We start from the raw sequence: 22,044 nt of genomic DNA on the forward strand, positions 1-22,044 counted from the left end.
AAAAAAACTCCCTAGATTAGTTTTACTTTTTATGAATATAAAATCCGCGTAACTTACAATTTCTAAAATCATACTATTAGAACATATTATGGAATACCTAAATTGCCCATAATTTAGGTTTGAACAACTAAATGAATCTGATTTTATAGAGATTAAACTATTTTTTGTTTTCAATTTCAGATGGCATGAGTAAAACTGAGATAAATTGAAATAATGAAATTTTAAGGTCCTTTTTTAAACTTTTACTCGATAAAATGTTAATGATTTCTAGAACATTTGAAATATGTGGTTTGTGATTTAGAGAAGTGAAGTAACACTTTTGTATTATTTAAGAACAGGAATAAAACATTCTTGGGTCAGTATTCGACCACACTTAAATTATTCATATTTATTTGATTATTGATATTTAGGACAAACCTTAGTTAATGATATGTAGTATTTGTATATTGTCAATTTTCTTATTCGAACTACATTGGCACACTGTCTTAATGAGTTCAACGCTATTTGTTACAATTCAAAATATGGATGTCGAATATACAGTGATAAAGTGGTTATATGTATGTACAAACCAAGAAACCTTTTTTAAATTTATAATTGATTTGATTTTATAGTGACTTTTTAACAGCCTGAGGAATAAACAGATGATAAGTTTCTGCAAGAATTGTTTCATAAAGCCAGAAACGGTCTTTCCTAAACGGTATAAAAAAATAACGGAATTGATGCCGTTTAATTAATGTACTAAGCAAAGTGTTTACAAAATATAACCGATAAATGTTCTCCTTTATGTGACTGGCACTAATCTTTACTGGCATATACTTCAGAATTTGTGTAAAAATATGCAATAAAATGAAATTAAAAATGTCTAAAATATTTCTTATGTTCATGTGGATTTTAAGTGTTTGTCTTATTTCTACCATGATCTACATGACAAGCGTTTGCCAGACCCAGATTAACAGCTTAGAGAAGCGCAGTGACAGACGGAATATCCGAAAGTTTGATAATTGTTCCATTAAACAGAAGACCGTACACACGACTGATACCCCAGCCTATAACTATTCAACATATAGAAATTCTTCAAGTGGAAACTTTTCATTAAAACTAGTATGGCCTGAAAAACAAAATCTCGCAATTTGCAAAATCATACCTAAACTTTTGGTAGGTCGCATTGAAATGTCCTCTTCAGTAACAGCAGACGATGTCATGAATGCCAAGGTTATATCGAAAGTAAAGTATGGTGGGGTTTATAGACCACCAGATTGTCGCTCGTCACAGAATGTCTCCGTAATAATTCCCTATAGAGATCGTCCAGACCAGTTAGAAATTTTAGTTACTCATTTACACAATATGCTACAAAGGCAAAGAGTGTTTTATGGAATATATGTTGTAGAAATGGCGTTACCGCGGTATCCTAGCAAACGCTGGTTTTCTAACGGCAGGAAGTATCGTGAATTACACGTGCTATATTATACATGATGTAGACCTTGTACCAATAAATGACCACAATTTATATAGATGTAGTGAGTAGTGGTCACACAAAATTCTGCATTTAAAAATGGAAAGCTTCCGTACTCTGGATACGTGGGTGGGGTAATAGCATTTACTACTTTGCAATATGCCAAAATAAACGGGTTTTCCAACCTCTATTTCGGATGGGGAGGTGAGGATGACGATATGCTTAAAAAAATCCGTTCTAGAAACATGACTCTTCAACGCCCTCCAGATCATATTGGAGTATTCATGGCTCTAAAACACACACAAGATTCATCAAATCCACCCAATCCACATAGGGAAATGTTATTAAATCAAGCGGAATACAGAATTGATATTGACGGATTGTCCTCAATTAATTACAACCGGAAGTCTCTCGAATTTCGAACTCCCTACACGTGGATTCTCGTAGACTGTATCGAAGCCGAACTTTTAGAAATGTATCCATTCTTAAGAGCAGACTCAAAGTTAATGTCAAAGAAAGTCAAGGAAAAAAGACACCATTTAACAGTTATACAGTCAAAAGATGGCGAGATTAGGGGAAAATAGGTTTGTTTACCCAGGAAAAGTTCAATTAAATTGACTAACAATTTAATAAATTTGATAAACCTTTAGGTTACTTCTAGCTTTTGGCTAGAGAATAGGAATTTGCATGCAACTAAGGTGTACTAAAAACATGTGTTTATAGTTTAAAATAAAAAAAATTAATATAAACTGAAGTATTTGAATAATAAGATGATTACAAAGTTTTTACATAACAATTCATATGAATAATATTAATCAATTACGATAGACGAGCGTTTAATTTCATGTAATATAACATGCCTGACATCTAACAAGATTATAAAATATTGACAAATATACATTTTGTCAACAAAAGGTTCATTATTAGCTAATTCGCAGGATACACTCTTTGACATTTAGTTTTATCTTTCCATATTATACTGTTTACACAAAGAACTTTTATCAACAGGAAGTTCCATCTTACAATCCCAAATTTTATAAATAATATAAAGATATGTAACAAACATTGTGTCTAATATGAAGAAGTCAATAATTGCCGTTGATGTTCAAAATCAAACTTAAACAAGAAGTATCTATAAAAAAAAGATACTCGGCCAAAGAAAAACTGGTTAACTTGTTAACTTGCATATGTTAGTTCTTAGTTCTTAGTTTTTCATGCAGTCATATAGTTATGTTGACATATCTTGCATACCAATGATGTAATAATTTCTTGTTGGGTAAATACAATCTTGAAAAATGGAACACTTTAAGATGTATGTGTTTCTGTAAGTGAACTCAATTTCTTACACCAACATCTACGCATTCGTTAAGGCAATTATATTAAATTTTATAAAATACTTGATTACTATGCAAAAATATATAAACATTATAAACATTATATCAAATGAACACATCAATCAATACTCATATTATATATTCGTATAAGACACTTATTGAACATCATAAACTAAGGGTACCTGATAAGTTCTGATATTATTCTCATTATACTAGTATTGGGTAAAATAAACCCAGTAAGTTCTTACGTAGAATAAAAAAGTGTTTACTTGAAATTGTATTGAGATCTGAATGCAAAAAGTATTTTTAAAAAAGAATTTTAATACGTACCTGAGCAAGTTTAACTAGAAAGTTAAATTTGTCCTTTAGAACTATCCTTTACATTTATTTTATAATGACACGAACTATCCTTTACATTTAAGTTTAGAACTATCTTTTACATTTGATTTTAAAATGGCCAAAATGAAATCCCTGATTTCATTTTGTAATTTTAAGATGACCAATGAAAACTCTTCATTTATTCAGATCTTCCCTGTTATTTTTATTGGAAGTCAACTAAAAACAGACGTCCTTCGTGTTTTTTTTTTCTATGTATAATTTCCCGCTCATGACTTTGTTTTATATATCAATAACTTGATACTTTGTAAAATGACCTGGCAAAAATCTCAATTGCTTTTGATATATTTAAGACTTTGTATGGAGATTATTGTACATATGTTTAATTAAATTACATTCCAATACTTAACCAACACAATTTATTAATGAAATTGGTTGATAATTTGATGGGTTGTCTTTACTTTCCCTTTTCAAGGGGCAGGACGTGAAGTGGTTGCACACTTGGTTCAAGCGAGCGAATTGGTTGCAAACTTGACAAAATGGCAAACACGGCGTCATTTTTTGAAACGGGTGAACGAATTTTTGCTAGGCAAGTAGGTTTCTTTGTTATTTTGAAGTTCATTAGTATGTCTATTCCATAATGCAATATATATGCCACACTCGGTTAAAGGTTTCAGCATCCTAGATTCTGTTTTGACGAAGTTATTGAAGATATAAACTGATCATGTAGATATTTTGAAATTTGACATGTGACTGTTCTGATCGGTTTTTCTCCTAATTTATTCGAATTTGTAAGTTTTGAACTGCATTTAACAAGAACAAAATATGTTTCTGTCAATGCTGTACAAATGGTTTAGTTCGCAAGTCCGAAGATAACATTCAATACACAAAAATATATTGTTGAAGCACATTTTGGTTGCAGACTTATACTTCAAGCATTTTTGGTTGCAAACTGTTGTTTCAATAATGTAGCATGCATATTTTTAGCGAGGAATAACTTATCTTTTTTTTAATAATTAGCAATATTAAGGCAATTATACCCGTTCATCTAATAAGCAATATATATACAAATTGTGCATGCGTGCAGATATATCCTAACACAGGGTCTTTCAAATAGATATAAAACACAATATGCTAAATTGAAGTTCAGTTGTGTTTATCTTCATCATTTTTTCACCTCGATATACTACTTTTCTTTTTACATAGTCTTAGGACTTTTTTTTTATCTTGGCATGATTAACAGTAAAGGAAAAGAAGAGAAAAATAGCAACAAACAGCTTTCATTATTGTTCTTTTTTTTTGAGATTTGAAATAAATTTGATTATATAGTAGATACAAAATATATTAACATTGACACAAGGGCTTATTCACACGTTTTTTTAAAAATTGTTCCTTATTATTGACCAATCGAAACATCTTCCAAATTCCCTAAGTCGAACAATGACTTTAAGTAGTTTTGTCACATATCAGTCAATGTTAATTACCAATCGTATATCAGTTATATTATGATCTAATAGTCAAAATAATTTTTAGAATACCAATTGACATATATGATATGTACATCAAATCCGAAATATTGTAAACAAGCATGTCATTTTAACTTTTGGTTTATATGTACATTTACATACTTTATGTCTAAAGCAACTGCTGATCTTTACATACGAAACAAACAAAATAACATGTATTGTGGTTTTGATAAACTTTGGAAATTTTGCCGAGTAACATCGTATGTGTGCACATGTCCTTATGTTTATGGTGAAAACAATTCACTTACATACAGCAGTACTCTCACATACGTTTGTTTTGTATGTAGTTTTCATTTGCATTTTACATATGATGACATATTTTAGAATTGAAGTATCAATAAATCATTTTTCTTCTATGTGCTATTATTTTGTTTGCAGGCTTTTGCTGATGATTATAGTATTGAACTGAGAACCATGTAATTTGAAACATAAAGTGCATACTTGTTGTAAAAGAAGAAAGTATAAATAACATTTATAACAAAAACAAGTAAAAGAACATAAATGTCAATAATTGCCATTGAAAATAGGTTAATAAATATAAACTACTACAATCCTTTTGCAAAGTTTTACTATGGATTTCAATAGAATTAGAATAAGTTTGCAACCAAAAATGCTTGAAGTATAAGTCTGCAACAAAATGTGCTTGAACAAGATATTTTTGTTTATTGAACGTTATCTCCGGACTTGCGAACTAAACCATTTGTACAGCATTGACAGAAACATATTTTGTTATTGTTAATGCAGTTCAAAACTTAAAATTCGAATAAATTAGGTGAAAAACCGACCAGAACAGTCACATGTCAAATTTCAAAATATCTACATGATCAGTTTATATCTTCAATAACTTCGTCAAAACAGAATCTAGGACGCTGAAACCTTAAACCGAGTGTGGTATATATATTGCATTATGGAATAGACATAATAATGAACTTCAAAATAACAAAAAAAACTACTTGCCTGGCAAAAAATCGTTCACCCGTTTCAAAAAATGACGCCGTGTTTGCCATTTTGTCAAGTTTGCAACCAATTCGCTCGCTTGAACCAAGTGTGCAACCACTTCACGTCCTGCCCCTTGCTTTTGAAAAAAATAGGCATTACATGTGCAAGCTTCCGACTAATAGGATAGTAACCATCATTTAAGGACTGAATATTAAGAAGTAAACACTGTGGAACTCATTTTTTTAAAAACATTTCGTCTTGTCCAGAAACTTTTTTTAATAACTTAATTTGTTAATACATCTCTTATTTCTTCACAAATATTAGTCTTCTACGAGTAAATTTATTTTAAAACTAAAGTCTGGAAGGAAGGTATTTGAATCATCCATCTGCAAAAAAAATTAAGGTACAATGTTAACGATTTGTTTAATGGCTTCAAAGGCTTTCTGTTATTCGACAATAACACTCGGACAAGTTTCTCGGTTTCGTATAAACGAGGCCGTGAAAGTGATCCATAAAGTTCTGGCACATCTTTATGTCTTCTTGTTCAACACGATGACCAAAGTTATGCCCACTATAGATTCCAGGTACAAAATACAATATATCAGGTCTTCCGAAAGGCATTTCAAAACTCCTTTGGGTTTAGCTTAAATTTATAATTCTGCTTGGATTAAACTCATAAAACAATATCTTTTGCATTCAATGTGTACACGATATGTTATATGAAAAAGATCCTTGAAAAATGAAATCCACCAGTGCAACCTTGTCTACGAAGAAATCCCTACCAGGATTCTGAACGCTGATTTGCTACACTTTTTCCATGCATAAAACTTTTCAACCATGATACGCTTTCTGTGCCGTTATATTTGAGAATTTTCAGTTCCTGTTATGTGTCTGGGTAGTACGACGTTTTCACTGCCGTGGAGTTGTCGCTGTTTGATACTGTTTGAGTCAACTGTACAGATCGCTCCGAGGATGCAGAATCAATATGACTTTAACTTGTAGTAACCGTTTACATGCAACACAAAGTTGATCGGTTCTAGTCTTGTTAAATGCGCAACTTGTGAATGGCAGCTAAATCTGTGATAACAACACTTGTTACTGGTGTAATAACAAACAGCCAAACTCCAAACCTAGATACTAATTTAGAAATCATTTTTGTCGTCCGGAAAAGGGATGAAGAAGATTCTGAAATAGGAAAAATAATCAAATTATTTTAATACACATTAGAAAACCGACATTTTTATATTATCATAAAACTAACAGATACACAATTTTTGAATACTGTTTTATATTAAATAATTGATAATTACATAAATATAGGCAACATATATCAGGTTCAACGTTTGTGCCCCTCATCCTAGATTTTTTTTGGTAGCCAGATTCGGCTAAAATAGCTAAAACTGGCTAAAATAGCCACTTATGGAGTTTGTACTAGCCTGTTGAAGATAGCTTAGTCGACCTTTGCCTCCTATTGAAATTGGTTGTTTTAACCCGGTCCTTATTTATAATATATAATCACTTAATCGTTTAACATTCTAGCTTTATCTCTGCAATTCTTTAAATTAAAAAAAATTAAAGAAATATAAAAAAAAAAAATTTCTCACTTACATCTTCTTGTTTATCTTGCAGTAAACAGTCAAAATCGAGAAATTGACCCCAAAGTGCGTTAATATGCTACATATTAACGCACTTTGGGTTCCAGAGGTCTAAATGTGCCATCTGAATTCTGCTTAAATACTAAGTACTGACTTATTTCGATCTGCGACATTGAAATAGGTGAAGTGGAGTTCAAGATGGCGGTCGATACTTTGTTTCATAAAAGTGATAAAAGTTTCATTAATTTTACCACTTGAAATAACTAAAAATTGTGTTCATATAACAAAGAATTCTAATACATAAATTGTGTATGTATTCCTAAAATTAAAAAATGCTGCGAAAAATATCCCGTTCTCTCAGTCATTTACTTGATAACTTTTGGTGCCATATTGAGCCCCATTTTAGTAATGATGGGGATGAAATAAAATGCTGTTAATATTTTTTCCAAAGAACTATAAATATACTCTTTTGCAATGCTCTGCTGAAATATCAAGTTTTTCGATCGGACAATAAATAGTGATTTTTGCAAATACATAATTAATATGCAAGTTTATGCATGTAATATACTTTACTGTTTCTCTTCGCAGTGATGTAACAATTGTATAATAATTATATGTCATTTGATGCATGTGTTATTTGTATATAAATTGTAGTTTGTTAACCTTTGCCGAAGGCATTTTGTATGCTGATTATTGCAAATGAAATATTTAATTGAATTGAATTAAGCTTATCAACAAATTTAAGGTTTTTGTAAGCTCCGTTACAACCGTTCGCCAGAGGTTTTTAAATGGGAAATCTTACATACTTCTTAAGAAAGAGCGAACATGAATTTTATAATGTTAAAATAATGGTATCAGAAAAATGTAAGATGCTTGTTACCTGAATAAAGTAGCGATAAATGTGAAATTATTTGTCTTAAAAATAGCCAAAACAATGTAGTATTTGACTTCCATATAAAATACTAATTCACTATAACTGTACTCATCCTTGCCAAAAAGCAACAGATGAAAAAGATGGTTCAGGTAAATGGCCAATGTGTATTTTTTGGATAATATAGAAGAACATCAAAATAAATAAGCTTTTAAGAAAACCAAATAAAAGCACAATGAGCCTTTAAAACGTCATTTTAAATTCTCGGGGGGATCGATACCCCGCAATCCCCTCTATACCACCAATGAGAATTTTACATTATTCTGAAGTGCGACTACTTAAATAGTTTATGATATATTTTAGTACTGCCTGTACGGACTTCTACTTTAAGCCGCATCTACACCTAGTCAAGTTTCTTATATGTTACATTTAGCTAAATAAATGGTTCTTTCAACATATTATCAGGCACATTTTTTTACTGAAATGTCTTACTAAGATTTCCCAGAATTTATACCTTTGTCTATGCTAAGTCTATCATATTTCTATAAAATGTGTAAATAAATACAATAAGCTAAAAACAATGGAGTAAATGAAAGGTGTGCATTCTTTTAAAATAAATGGAAAATTTGAGAAAAATATATTTTAGGCTTAATAATTTATACAAATTCTTTATTTGATGAAAATTCTTCACTTACTGATCAAAACCATTGAAATCCCTCTTGATTCTATTATTGTTCAGGGCACATGTTTTGCGTCTATTAATACCTTGAATTTTGTTTACCATTTGATTTGACTACAAGATAATATTTAAAACATAATGAACATTAGTTCTTATGACCCCAAAGTGCGGTCGTTTGTCTGATGTTAAAAATGTACCTGTTTAACGCACTTTTGGGTCGAAATTGGACCCCTAAGTGCGTTTGACCCCAAAGTGCGGTGTTACAGAGCCATAATATAGGTACGGACAAATAATTGAATCTGTTTTCATAAAGATTAAACTATGTTTTCAATTTTAGATGGCATGGGTAAAACTGAGATAAATTGAAATCATGCAATTTTAAGATTTTTTTCTTTATTGTTTAACGTTTAGATGTAATTAAATGTAAAGTCATTTTAACTATAAATGATTTCTTGAGAATCGATCCCTGAAATAACATGTGACTTCTTTTAGATTAAAGAACTATGAAAGATCTCAGTTTAAAAGTATACTATGGAAGATAAAATGTTAATGATTTTTAAAATATTGAAAAAAATTGGTTTGTGATATAATGAAGTGGACAAAAGCATACAAAGTAACCATTTGTATTATTTAAGAATACAAATAAAACAGTCTAGGGTCAGTTTTCGAACACACTTACATTATTCATATTTATTTTATTTACAATACAATTGAACATTTGTTTGCGGTCAATTTCTATTGCTATAAGGTTTAACTCTTTTTGTGGAATTTATAGGTCTTTGAGCAAATTTGATAATTGATTTTAGGACAAACCTTAATTAATGATATGGATTAATTGTATATTATCCAGTTTCATATTCTTACTACATTGGCACACTGTCTTAATGAGTTCCGCGCTATTTGTTAAAATTTAAAATTTAAATGCCAAACATATTGTGATACAATGGATATATGTACAAACCAAGGCACTTTTTCAAGTTATAATTGATTTGATTTAATTGCGACTGGTTAACGGGATAAACAGATGATAAGTTTCTGCAAGAATTGTTTCCTAAAGCCAGAAACGGTATTTCCTAAACGGTATAAAAATAACGAAATTGATGCCGTTTAATGTTCTAAGGAAATTGTTTACAAAATATAACTGTTAACTGTTCTCCTTTATGTGACTGGCACTAATCTTTAATGGCATATACTTCAGAATTTGTGTAAAAATAGGCAAAAAAATGATATTAAAAATGTCTAAAATAGTTCTCATGTTCATGTGGATTTTAAGTGTTTGTCTTATTTCTACCATGATCTATATGACAAGCGTTTGTCAGACACAGATTAACTCCATAGAAGAGCGCAATGACATATGGAATAGCCGAAAGTTAGAAAATTGTTCCGTGAAACAGAAGACCGTACACACGACTGATACCCCAGCCCATAACTATACAACATATAGAAATTCTTCAAATGGAAACTCTTCATTAAAACTAGTGTGGCCTGAAAAACAAAATCTCGCAATTTGCAAAATCAAACCTAAACTTTTGGCTGGCCGAATTGAAATGTCCTCATCAGTAACAGCAAAAGATGTCACGAATGCAAAGGTTATAACGAAAGTAAAGTATGGTGGAGTTTATAGACCACCAGATTGTCGCTCGTCACAGAAAGTAGCCGTTATAATTCCCTATAGAGATCGTCCGTGCCAGCTACAAATTTTAGTTAATCATTTGCACAATATGCTACAAAGACAAAGAGTGTTTTACGGAATATATGTTGTAGAAATGGCGTTACCCGTTCAGTTCAACCGCGGTATCCTAGCAAACGCTGGTTTTCTAACAGCCGGAAGTATCGTGAATTACACGTGCTATATCATACATGATGTAGACCTTGTACCAATAAATGACCACAATTTATATAGATGTAGTGAGTACGGACCAAAACATATGGTCACAAAAAATTCTGCATTTAGAAATGGAAAGCTTCCGTACTCTGGATACGTGGGTGGGGTGATAGCATTTACTACTTTGCAATATGCCAAAATAAACGGGTTTTCCAACCTCTATTTCGGATGGGGAGGTGAGGATGACGATATGTTTAAAAGAATCCGTGCTAGAAACATGACTCTTCAACGCCCTCCAGATCATATTGGAGTATTCATGGCTCTAAAACACACACAAGATTCATCAAATCCACCCAATCCACATAGGGAAATGTTATTAAATCAAGCGGAATACAGAATTGATATTGACGGATTGTCCTCAATTAATTACAACCGGAAGTCTCTCGAATTTCGAACTCTCTACACGTGGATTCTTATAGACTGTATCGAAGCCGAACTTTTAGAAAAGTATCCATTCTTAAGAGCTGACTCAAAGTTAATGTCAAAGAAAGTCAAGGAAAAAAGACACCATTTAACAGTTATACAGTCAAAAGATGGCGAAATTAGGGAGAATAGGTTTGTTTACCCAGGAAGAGTTCAAATAAATTGAATAACAATTTTATAACTTTTAAGTTTATTTTTCATGGGGCTAATATACAGGGATTTGCAAGCAAATCAGATGCACTAATTAAAAGTGCACATATTAAAAAAAGGCAAACTTAGTGTGTGAATTATAAAATGGTTACGAAGTTTTTGCGTATCTCTTCGCATGAACACAAATAATATTAAACATTTGTGATGGATTGGACGAACATTTGTTTAACTAGTTCTGACAGTTCTGTCACTTTTATAGTTCATTAAGGTGTGGTACCAGGAGGCTTTTTTTATTGTGTCACAAAAAAGGAGCGTGTCTTACAATGATAACTTCCTCGATACATTTTACACACGTAAAAGTTTTTACTGCAATTCTCAGATAATTTTTAAGGCGCCTACGGTGTGGTATAGTTGTTAGGATTCCTAGTTTTCACCCAGACGGCCCGGGTTCGGCCCCTGTACCGGAACACTCATTTGTTACGAGAGTGTGAACACTTTATTTAAATAATCATACATGTATCAATATATTTTTATTTACAAGAACAGTTGCATGGTATATAGAGGCATGTATCTTGATGCGCATTACTACTCATACGATTCAATGCCGATGTTAACGGGACATAAACGGTGCATGGCATTCTTATAGATCTGTATGTTCATTTGAATGAAAATGATTACAAAAATACCGTTTATTGCTGTTTATTTATGTTTACGTAACATACACATGCCAACAACATGCATATCCCAATATAATTCTTTCGCGGCTTGTTGTTATGTGTGATACGGTTATGTGTGATACGAACTACAATTAATACAATTATTTAAGGCATCACACAGTTCCATTATAGACCAATGCATTTAAATATTACTGAAATACTTTAACATCTTCCTGATGAATTTCTTAAATGGTCATGTTCACCATAGATCTGTATAGGGCCTATGCGGATATGAAAGTTGGCCTGGATTTACACTGGTGTCAGTCTAATCTTTTTCTGTTTCAGCAAAATGAGGTTGAATAAAAACAGTCTACAAAGCTATGTTATGTATATATTATATTGCTTTTTTAACAACTTCACACAATATTCAAAGATGCCTCAGAATCATTTGTACTCGTTTAATTGACTGTATCTATTTGCTAAGACAACGACATTTACAAATCGCCATTACTAACTGGAGTATCCTGAATCTTGTCTGTCATGTTCCCAAGTACGGCATAGTTACTGAAATTTAATTGTTCATATACGTTTCCGGTACAATCCCCGCCGTCTTGTGATTGTGTTTCTGATTTGACGTCTGCAGGTTTTGTATCCTTGTCTTCCTGCTGACGTCGATATTTGATAAACAGAACGATTAAAAGGACAAAGACAATGACAAAAAGAATGCATACAACAATAAAAGGTATCGTCAGGTCAAAGCCTTTATCTGTTGCTTAGTTTCCATTCGACGGTTCAGATACCTTGATTATCAAGATGCCAATCGAAGAAAGATCTTTGTTTGGCAAGTCCTTTCTTACCTGCAAAATACGTTCAAAAAGTTAATGGTTGAAGGAAACACACTCCCAAAAATATTAAACTCCCGATTAAAAAAATCTCAGTACATGATTTTAAATACATAATTTACAGACTTAAAGTGTCTTGAAACATATCTCTTGTGAAACAGCCCTACCAAAAAACAAACAAAATTGCATTTGTGAAAATTGCTAGGCCACCGCAATAATAACACTAAATAGTAATGTAGGAACACACTTATTTTGTTTCTATAAAATTGAAGGTTGCCATAATGCATAGATCACAGACAAGAAAAAATATTTAAATTTTTACTATATGTACATAGTGAAAATCAATGACCCCGTGGCGGCCCGATTTTGACCCAAGGTCTATAATTTGAACAATCTTGGTAGAGGTTCACTACACAAAGTCGCATGCCAAATATGTAACATCTAGTCTTTGTCAATTCAGAGATGACAATTTTTCAAGTTTTTACTATGTACATATAAGGAAAACTATCGCCTCTTGAGCAGGGCAATTTTTAAACAATAGGGGCATAATTTAAACAACTTTGGTTGAGGACCCATAGATGATATTATATACAAAATATCAAAGCTCTAAGCCTTGTACCTTCAGACAAGAAAATTTTTATGTTTTACTATATGACATAGCGACTGAAAATCAATGACCCCCGGGGCTATAATTTGAACAATCTTGGTAGAGGTAAGTATTGACTATATACATAAGGAAAACCTATGAACCCGGGGGGGGCTTATTTTGACCTCAGGGCTTTAATTTATACAATCTTGGTAGAGGTACCTTACACAATGTTTCATGCAAAATATCTAACCTCTAGTCTTTGTCAATTTCGAGAAGATGATTTTTTAAGTTTTTACTATATACCTATATGGAAAACCTATGACCCCCGGGGAGGGCTAATTTTGACGCTAAACGCAAAATTTGAACAACTTTGGTAGAGTACCTATAGATGATATCATATACAAAATATCAAAGCTCTAGGCCTTGTACCTATTTTAAATTTTTACTAAATGTAAATATAGTGAAAATCAATGTCCCCCGGGGCGGGCCAATTTTGACCCCAGGCTATTGCTATTATTTGATCAGTCCTGGTAGAGGTTTACCAAGACAATGCCGTATGCAAAATATCTATGTTCTAGGCCTTGTGGGTCTTTACAAGAAGATTTTTAAAATTTATTCTTATAACTCCTTTTGGTTGCCATGGTAACCAAATTTCAGCATGTATTGAATTCTTTGAACAACTTTGAAAGCCCTTTACCAAAGAATCAATCCTGCCAAGTTTGGTTGAAATTGGACATGTGGTTTTTACACAAGAACATTTTTAAGTTAACTATATAATCTATAATACACACATATACACACGCACACACGCGAACACGCACACACACACGCACACACACACACAGTTGATCATGAATCTCTATATGCCATCGCATCGCAGAAGCTGCGGTGACATAAAAAGATTGTTGTCATTTGACTGTCAACTCAAACCTTCGTAAACATATACGCAACTATACGTTTTCGACATATTGTCATTTCAGTTTACATTACCTCAATGAGAAGTATAAATTCTGTAACGGGGAGACCTGCTTCGTTTAAAGATACATCTTGATTCACAGCGCCAGTCACTGGGTTCATTGTAAATAAATTATGCTGGTTACCTTGAATACGAATTCGAATAAATGAATGAATGAATAAATAAATAATGTTAATAAATTGAATAATTTAATGAAATTTAGTGTCCCTTTGATGAAGTGAAATAATTTTTGAACAGTTATATCACTTTAACACAGTGCATTTGGTGTTATCGAAGGTGTTTGAAATAAGTTAAGTTTGATATAAAAATCAGTTTATAATGGGTAAAATGAGATACTGGTAAAAAGAACTGAAAACGTTTTTTCTCTTTGTTGAAAAGTGAACAATGCATGGAAGTAAATTAATCAGGTGATTTATGTTGGCAATGTAAAATATTATGAGAACATTTGCTTGAATATGTGATGTCCAGCCAGGAAGCATTCTGATTTTTACTTTGACCCAGTTCAAGGTTTCTCATTTTTGAATCTAATAAGTATTTTATTTTAATACGACAATGTTCCTGCTAACTCACCAGCCTTAATTGAATACACTAGAGGTGTCCCAAGACTGTCGAAGTCATTCCCTCGTATGGCTGGTATTATTGGCAGAGGACCCTAGATGAATATGAAAAACAACATTATCACTGAATGTTTTATCATCAGACGCTATCATGTTTAAAATATCCATTTCTATTTATCTTCTAATTCAGACGAGGAGTTATGTCACATTAAAAGTTCAGCGTTATAAGATGCCAAACAGTGAAAAGAAGAAACACAGCGCGACAAATTAGATGAAAACAGCATTATTTTCATTTGGTATTTTCTTTGATTTTGATATATTTATGTTAATCCTTCTGAGTTAACTATTACCATTTACACTGGTACTAAGACGAATCAGTTCTATTAATTAAACATGTATATGCCTAGAACAACATGATGCATGATATAACTTCATAAACAAGCTTTTTTGTCGATTTCAATCAACATCACATGGCAGCAGTTTTTCATAGAATGGTGTTTCAATATATTTCATTAAAGCTGTAGGATACATTGCAATGGGTTTCATTTTCTTATTTGCAGAATCCCTGTTTGCTATGGGTTTTTTAAAAGTTAGATTATAACAATCGTAATCTACTTAAATTCTCACGAAAACTGATTCAAATAAACTAAATAAATCAATAAAGAATTGAAATACACAAAAACTGAATCGCTGAAAATGTGCTCTGCCGAGGAAAATCAATATAATTTTGGTATATTTCTAAAGAAAGACAATCATGACAAAACACGTTTTAATTGTACAACAGCAACCAATATCTATCATTCACTGAAATAGTATTAACAGAATAATGCCTTTATTATTGCCCGTGCTTACACTGTCTTTTATTTATGTTTTTCATAAATATACGTACTTTGTGGGCCAGTCGAATATTAGACACAAATTGCGGAGATGTACAAGGTGGGGAGCAATCAGGGTATTCAAAGTATGGAGGCTGATCATCAACATCTGCTACATGTATTTCCAAGGTGGTAAAAGTTGTCTTGGCTGTAGGACTCGAATAAGATTGAGGCTCATCCTGTTGAAATAGATAATCTCATCAGCTACGAGGTTTTATTTCTAATTATTGTTGTTTTCGTGGCATGATAAATCTATTGTTTTATTTATAACGTTTTGATATCATGTGCGAAGTGGCAAAAATCGCCCTAATGTTTATTTTGTTACATTTTTGTTTTGTTTTAAGCTTCAGGCCAATAAGTGGGAAACCCCATTTATTTTGTTTACGCACGCACGATTTTCAAAACCTTTGTACGGCCGTTCTCAGTTAGAATTTACACCCTTAGTTTTTACTTGTCGCCACCGTCTATCCTCATTATTGCAGGTTATTTGCCTGTAAATCTATGCTGGTTTAAGAAGGTAGATGTTACCTTAAATAACACACAATAACTCGCCATTTGATCATGAATAATTGTTTAATAATATTCACCTTAAGTTACGAAAATGACAGGTTCGTGATTGTCGCCGTCCAATTTATAAAAAGTGAACGTGTATTTAGATGCTTTAATTGTATTGTTTTAATTTTGTTTCATGCCGTATTATTTTGGAACAATTCACGACTATAAATTTGTAAATTAGATCTCAGTAACAATAACTCATAAAAAATGGTAAGGGGTTAGTGTTTGTCGCCGGATAGTATGAAATGTTCGTTATCCTTTTAACCATATATTGCAAGTGAAGTGTTTTTATCATTGAAACAACATTACATGTTCATTTTTGTATTAATATCACAATATAATACTTTCATATTATCACCATGTTCATAGTGTGCACAATTTTTTTATTATTTATGTAGAATTTAACGTTGTGATGTGGTTTGGGTTAAAATTGAAAGGTTCGTTATCTGATTTTAAGGGTTTATGACTGCAATATGTACTCCCAGCACATGAAATGTTCTAAGTTGCGTAAAAATTAGTATATTATGCCAAAAATGAAACATTTTGTAGCTGTATAAACAACATTATTGAATCTGAAATATGCTGAGAAAAGGTTCGTGATGAAAGGTTCGTGCGGTGATATATTTTACTCGATGCCGCATACACTATGCTTGTTTGTAAACGGCTGCGGTTAACAAACATATGTACTATGAAGTAATTTGGGTTGAAACGTTTCAATTCTTTCTATAATGGTTGCTTATTATTCGCAGCGCATGTTATAAACATGATTGAAATTCCCATCAAAATCCTTTGGCAAGTGATTTTGATACTTTTCATGATTATTAAATTTCAAGAACATTTTCTATTGCCTACTGAATCACAAACGATGTTGTGTTCAAATGAAATAAGCAAAATTATATTTTTATGATGTTTATCAATACCATGTCGGATTACAAACAAGGAAAGGTTCGTGACCATTAGTCGCGAACCTTTCCTATGATAATTTACATGAATAAAATAATATATCTTATCCTGTAATGTATATAATATTATTTAAGAAAAATATTGTGATATATCTTATTTATACAGAAAAAGGACATCAAAAGAATGTCTGATTTTACAAGACGTTACAACTGAAAAAGATTTATGTAAAAAATAAACCTCGTACTCGCCCGAAAAGCTTGTTTTATAAAAAAAACAAATAAACATTACATTTGTGTGATTATAAATTCAAAATATGAAGTGAATTTAAAACAATTCTATAAAGATAAATTTTTATGATGAGGGAAACATGATAAAATAAACATTTAACTCAATGAAAGGTTCGTTGTCTTGGGCCACGAACCTTTCAATTAAAAAAACCCGTCTTTTTCGGGTAGCTAGACGAATGTAGCTTTGGAATTACTTTTAGTGCAGACAATTATGCTGAAATCTAAACCTGAAAACATGCGGTAATTCAGTAAATTAATAAAACAAGAAGATTCGAAAAAAATATCAAGAATATATTATTACAAGCATAAAAAAATCGTTGCTTCTTCAATGTAGTGAAATTGTGATTAACCTTTTGAAAACTAATATTTGCGTGACATATTGCAATGTCCAGTAGGCGAAGAAAAGATATTGCTGAACCCAAGGACACACCCTAAAAGGTTATGAAGCCAAGCGAAACGAGATATTCGCGGAGGTCATTTAAATAATTGGGAGGTGACAACATTAAATTTTGCTGCAAAAGAGCAATTTCAGTGAATAACGAACATATCATTAGCGAAATTGACTCCGATCCTATAATTTGATATGCTTGCTTTATATAGCTAATATTTTATACTAGCTGAATGTTTCTCTTCGTAAAAAGCTTATGTTTATTTGTTTTAAAAGTAGAATCTAGTATTATTACCAAATTGATACGTTTTCATTGGATTGAATTAGTTGTTATAGATTTCAGAAAACATTTATAAATTGTTTTACTACAGATGCCATTCCAATTTAATATCATTTTTGAGAGATAAAAGAATACTATAGCTATCATTAGGTAATGAATATAATTGTATTTGAATGTCTATATCCGAACTTTATATCTGAATATAAATGTATCTATATTAGCATCAACATTTTGATTTCACGATGAAAGGTTCGTTATTTTATAAACCATATCTGAATTGAAAATGTTAGTGAATTTATGATTAAAATCTTAGCACCAGTAATGTATTTGATCTGGTAAACTGTTCTATTTCTTGATACATGTTTATCTTTTAATTAAATAGTTGTTGTTTCAATTGTTTTAGACTGATATGCTGTATTGCTATGTCTTTAGTTACTATCATTTTACATTAGATACTACTCGATGCTTTATTTTACTACAAATTGTGAACCAATATACTATAAAGTCAAGAAAGATAATGGGTTTTATACTAAATATCATTGTCTGATGTCAATATGTATGCTTTGGGGTATTAAGTGGGCTTCTTTTTTGTTTTCGTTTATGGTTGAAAGGTTCGTTAGCTTTACATAGTACTTAAATTTTAGCAAGGTGATCATTTACCTATTAATAAAGCATATACATCGCATACAATTGCTAGCAGTGATACTACGGTTTTTATTTATGCCAAGAACTATACTAATTACACTGGGTCGTAGCTCTTATAATAATGAGACAAATCGTAATCACAGTTAAGCAGTATATCTTGATTTGCACTTTTTGCATATGAGTTTTTAAAAAAGTATATAAGCTTAATTAGGCAAGTAATTCGTGATATCAATTGTACAATTAGAAATCTATGCATTTTGTGATATTTAAAAGTAAATTCCAATAAGAGATCATCAATGCAATTATAAGCAGCCCTTTTTTAAAGTAAAAGGTACTTTGTCACGAACATTTCCGGCATTTTAAAAAGGTAAAATGGGTTCACTTTTCAAACCGCCGATTTACAAAAACTACTTATATGATGTTGAAAATAATTTCAGAAGAACTTCACAGATGGTTTAAGTTTGTAAAAAGACTAACAGTTTTGCGTTTTTGCTAATCTGTATTTTTATCAAATTTTGATAGGGGTGTAAATTCTAACTGAGAATGGCCGTGTAACGGTTTATTAGTCAATGTTAATACCAATTATTTCCTAATTTGATACGCTCAAAAGTAAATAAATTATTTATCCCATAATAAAAGCAATCGAAGGAAGAAAGAACAACAAATACATAAATTCACATTTAGGATTTGTTATCTGCATTGCCGTATATCTACATTACTAATACATGTTCTTAGAAACAGCATACATGACATTAACATCTCAACGTTTCATAAATCGGTGTAATCAAAAAAGACTTTCTTGACACTAATCTTATATCTTTATAACGTACATCAACATGGAAAAAACACAGTTATGAACGTACTTTCCCTGTCAGTAAAGCTGCGAGTCGGCTGCGCACCCCTACTCCATCGTGGGAGGGGTACGTAGTAGGAAATCAAAACTCAAGACCAGCCACCTTCCGTAAGTGCTCTGACATAATTAAATGAGAAAATCCATAAAAGTAACCCACTTACTATGTAAAATATAATTAAAAGCCGATTATGTACGCTCAATAACTGCACGCTTTCCACCTATAAGTTCAGAACATTTACAAAAACGTATAAAATATGGAATCTCTTCTTATATACAGACTATAAAAATTAAAATCAGAAAAGTTCAAGGTATCGTATTTCACTAACTAAAGAATCGTTCTCCAAAATAACGAACATCCCGGGAAAGTAATACATCTTGTTCTTGGAACAAAATCAGAAAAATATAAACTTAAGCAATTAACAATATTTTTAGTTAAATTCAAATCGTAACCAAAACGTAAAAAACTTGACTGAATTAATCTAAAAATGCATCTTTATAATACCATACTTCATTTACCATTAAAACATTGAAGTATTTATAAATCAATTATAAACCTTGCAAAATTATTCTGCAGTTGTAAGAATACGATTAAAAACGATTTATCAACTTGAAGAATAAAAATGGACCAAGAAAAATCAGTTACTGTACAGATTAACTATGACTGCGTGAACTTTTAGGGAGAGTGGGAGGGAATCATTGCACGATAGAGTAAAATAAACGTGTGTAGCAATGCAGAAAACCTCGAATGATATACACATCTATCCGACTTTATTATATATAACTGACGCACGAGAAAATCGTGCGTATCATATTCAATGATTTTCAATACAGTAAAACTTCGATTACCTTAACCTAGGATAAATATATTTATTTCCTAAATCGCTACGCTCAAACGTAAATAAATTATTTATCCCATAATAAAAGCATTCGAAGGAAGAAAGAACAACAAAAACATAAATTCACATTTAGGATTTGTTATCTGCATTGCCGTATATCAAATTCAAAAACAAAGAACGGATGCAATGAAACTCTTTATAATATCAAAAAATTGTTCAATGTTGTATATTTAATATTAATCAATATCAATATAATATGTATTTCATATTTGATTCTAATACGCCCAGATTCTTTGTAATTGAAAATCGTTTGTTTAAAATGTCACTACGCCACCGGTCCGCGATCTTAAACTATGTAATCCACAATGAGATTTATGTAATCCAACTGAGGAAAACATATCCAGAATTATCTCCTTTGATCTCGTAGGCTGTGCATATTAAGTTATAATACTGTCTATATTTACAAACTGATTTACAGTAAGTGAGAGAACGAAATATGAACTCATTAGAATCATCGTTAATTTGAGCACATTAAAGATATAAATTAAGCAATGATACTAAAAATGTTTTCAAGCTTTACAACCATTTTTTTTCCATCGTCATGCAAAGTAATATCGGAACGTCTCAAAACAAGTTAATTCATAATATCTCAAGAAGCCTGTATATTCAAGCAAACACATTGTTATACATGTATTTCTTAATCTAAACATATTATTTGCATCGCTGCTATACATAGAATCTAATTTATTTAACATTTCCGGTGTAACAGGAAGAATCCTGTGAGCTGCTTCCCTAACTAACTTTTTAAAAGTTGAATGACAAGGGTTAATAGAACATCCCGCTTAATCATGAGCCCATTTAATTCCGTAATAGGCATCGTCAACAGATGAATTACATTTTTGAATGATTGAAATCAAATACAGCGAAAAATCTGGTAAAGAATTAAGTTTGTAATTCGTTATGACACAAGGTATTGTATGGTCGTTGGTACTTTTTGCTAGTATTGACAACATGATACTTGATGATGAGAAGTCAAAATACAACTAAATATAAACGAAAAACATAAAAATAATTGAAAACAGAGTCCATATGAAAAAACCGTTCATCACGCTTATTTCAAGTCGATTCGTTATTCGTTAAAAAGGTTAAATATATTACAATCTGCCTTCACAGCGGAAAAACGACCACAGTCAAACCGTTTTATGACCACATAAATTCAGCAAGTGAAATAGAAAATAAAACCTATCAAACAATAAAAGCGTATATCTTAAAATAAAGAAAATCTCGCACAACGGCGCTTGCCACTGCCAATCGGCTGGCGTACCACATAATTTCTAATTTAATAAATCTCGCCAATCGGCGCTTGCCACTGCCAATCGGCTGACGTACCACATAATTTTTAATTTAATAAATCTCGCCAATCGGCGCCCGCCACTGCCAATCGGCTGACGTACCACATAATTTCTAATTTAATAAATCTCGCCAATCAGCGCTTGCCACTGCCAATCGGTTGACGTACCACATAATTTCTAATTTAATGAATCTCGCCAATCGGCGCTTGCCACTGCCAAACGGCTGGCGTACCACATAATTTCTAATTTAATAAATCTC

At 31.6% G+C, this 22,044-nt stretch overlaps 2 protein-coding genes and 1 pseudogene across 2 annotated transcripts in view; 2 read left to right on the forward strand and 1 right to left on the reverse strand.

Moving 5' to 3' along the window:
- Positions 1-924: 924 nt before the first annotated feature.
- On the forward strand, positions 925-2,037 carry LOC132731523 (beta-1,4-galactosyltransferase 4-like; annotated as a pseudogene).
- A 7,931-nt stretch (positions 2,038-9,968) lies between these two features.
- LOC132731524 (beta-1,4-galactosyltransferase 4-like) lies at positions 9,969-11,207 on the forward strand. Its single transcript, XM_060717716.1, has one exon. The coding sequence runs from the start codon at positions 9,969-9,971 to the stop codon at positions 11,205-11,207; it is 1,239 nt and encodes a 412-aa protein (XP_060573699.1).
- Positions 11,208-11,874: 667 nt separating this feature from the next.
- LOC132731526 (protocadherin Fat 2-like) overlaps positions 11,875-22,044 on the reverse strand; it is a 50,833-nt gene continuing 40,663 nt past the window's right edge. The window contains exons 4-7 of the mRNA XM_060717719.1: positions 15,701-15,865; positions 14,825-14,906; positions 14,269-14,378; positions 11,875-12,704 (exon numbers count right to left, since the gene is read on the reverse strand). Of these exons, the coding sequence (XP_060573702.1) occupies positions 12,621-12,704; positions 14,269-14,378; positions 14,825-14,906; positions 15,701-15,865 (441 nt within the window). The 3' untranslated portion in view covers positions 11,875-12,620. The remainder of the gene's footprint in view (positions 12,705-14,268; positions 14,379-14,824; positions 14,907-15,700; positions 15,866-22,044) is intronic.

The sequence above is a fragment of the Ruditapes philippinarum genome, unplaced genomic scaffold (genome assembly GCF_026571515.1).
Source record: "Ruditapes philippinarum isolate M1 unplaced genomic scaffold, ASM2657151v2 ctg824_1_1_1_1, whole genome shotgun sequence".
NCBI classification, from domain to species: Eukaryota; Metazoa; Mollusca; class Bivalvia; order Venerida; family Veneridae; genus Ruditapes; species Ruditapes philippinarum.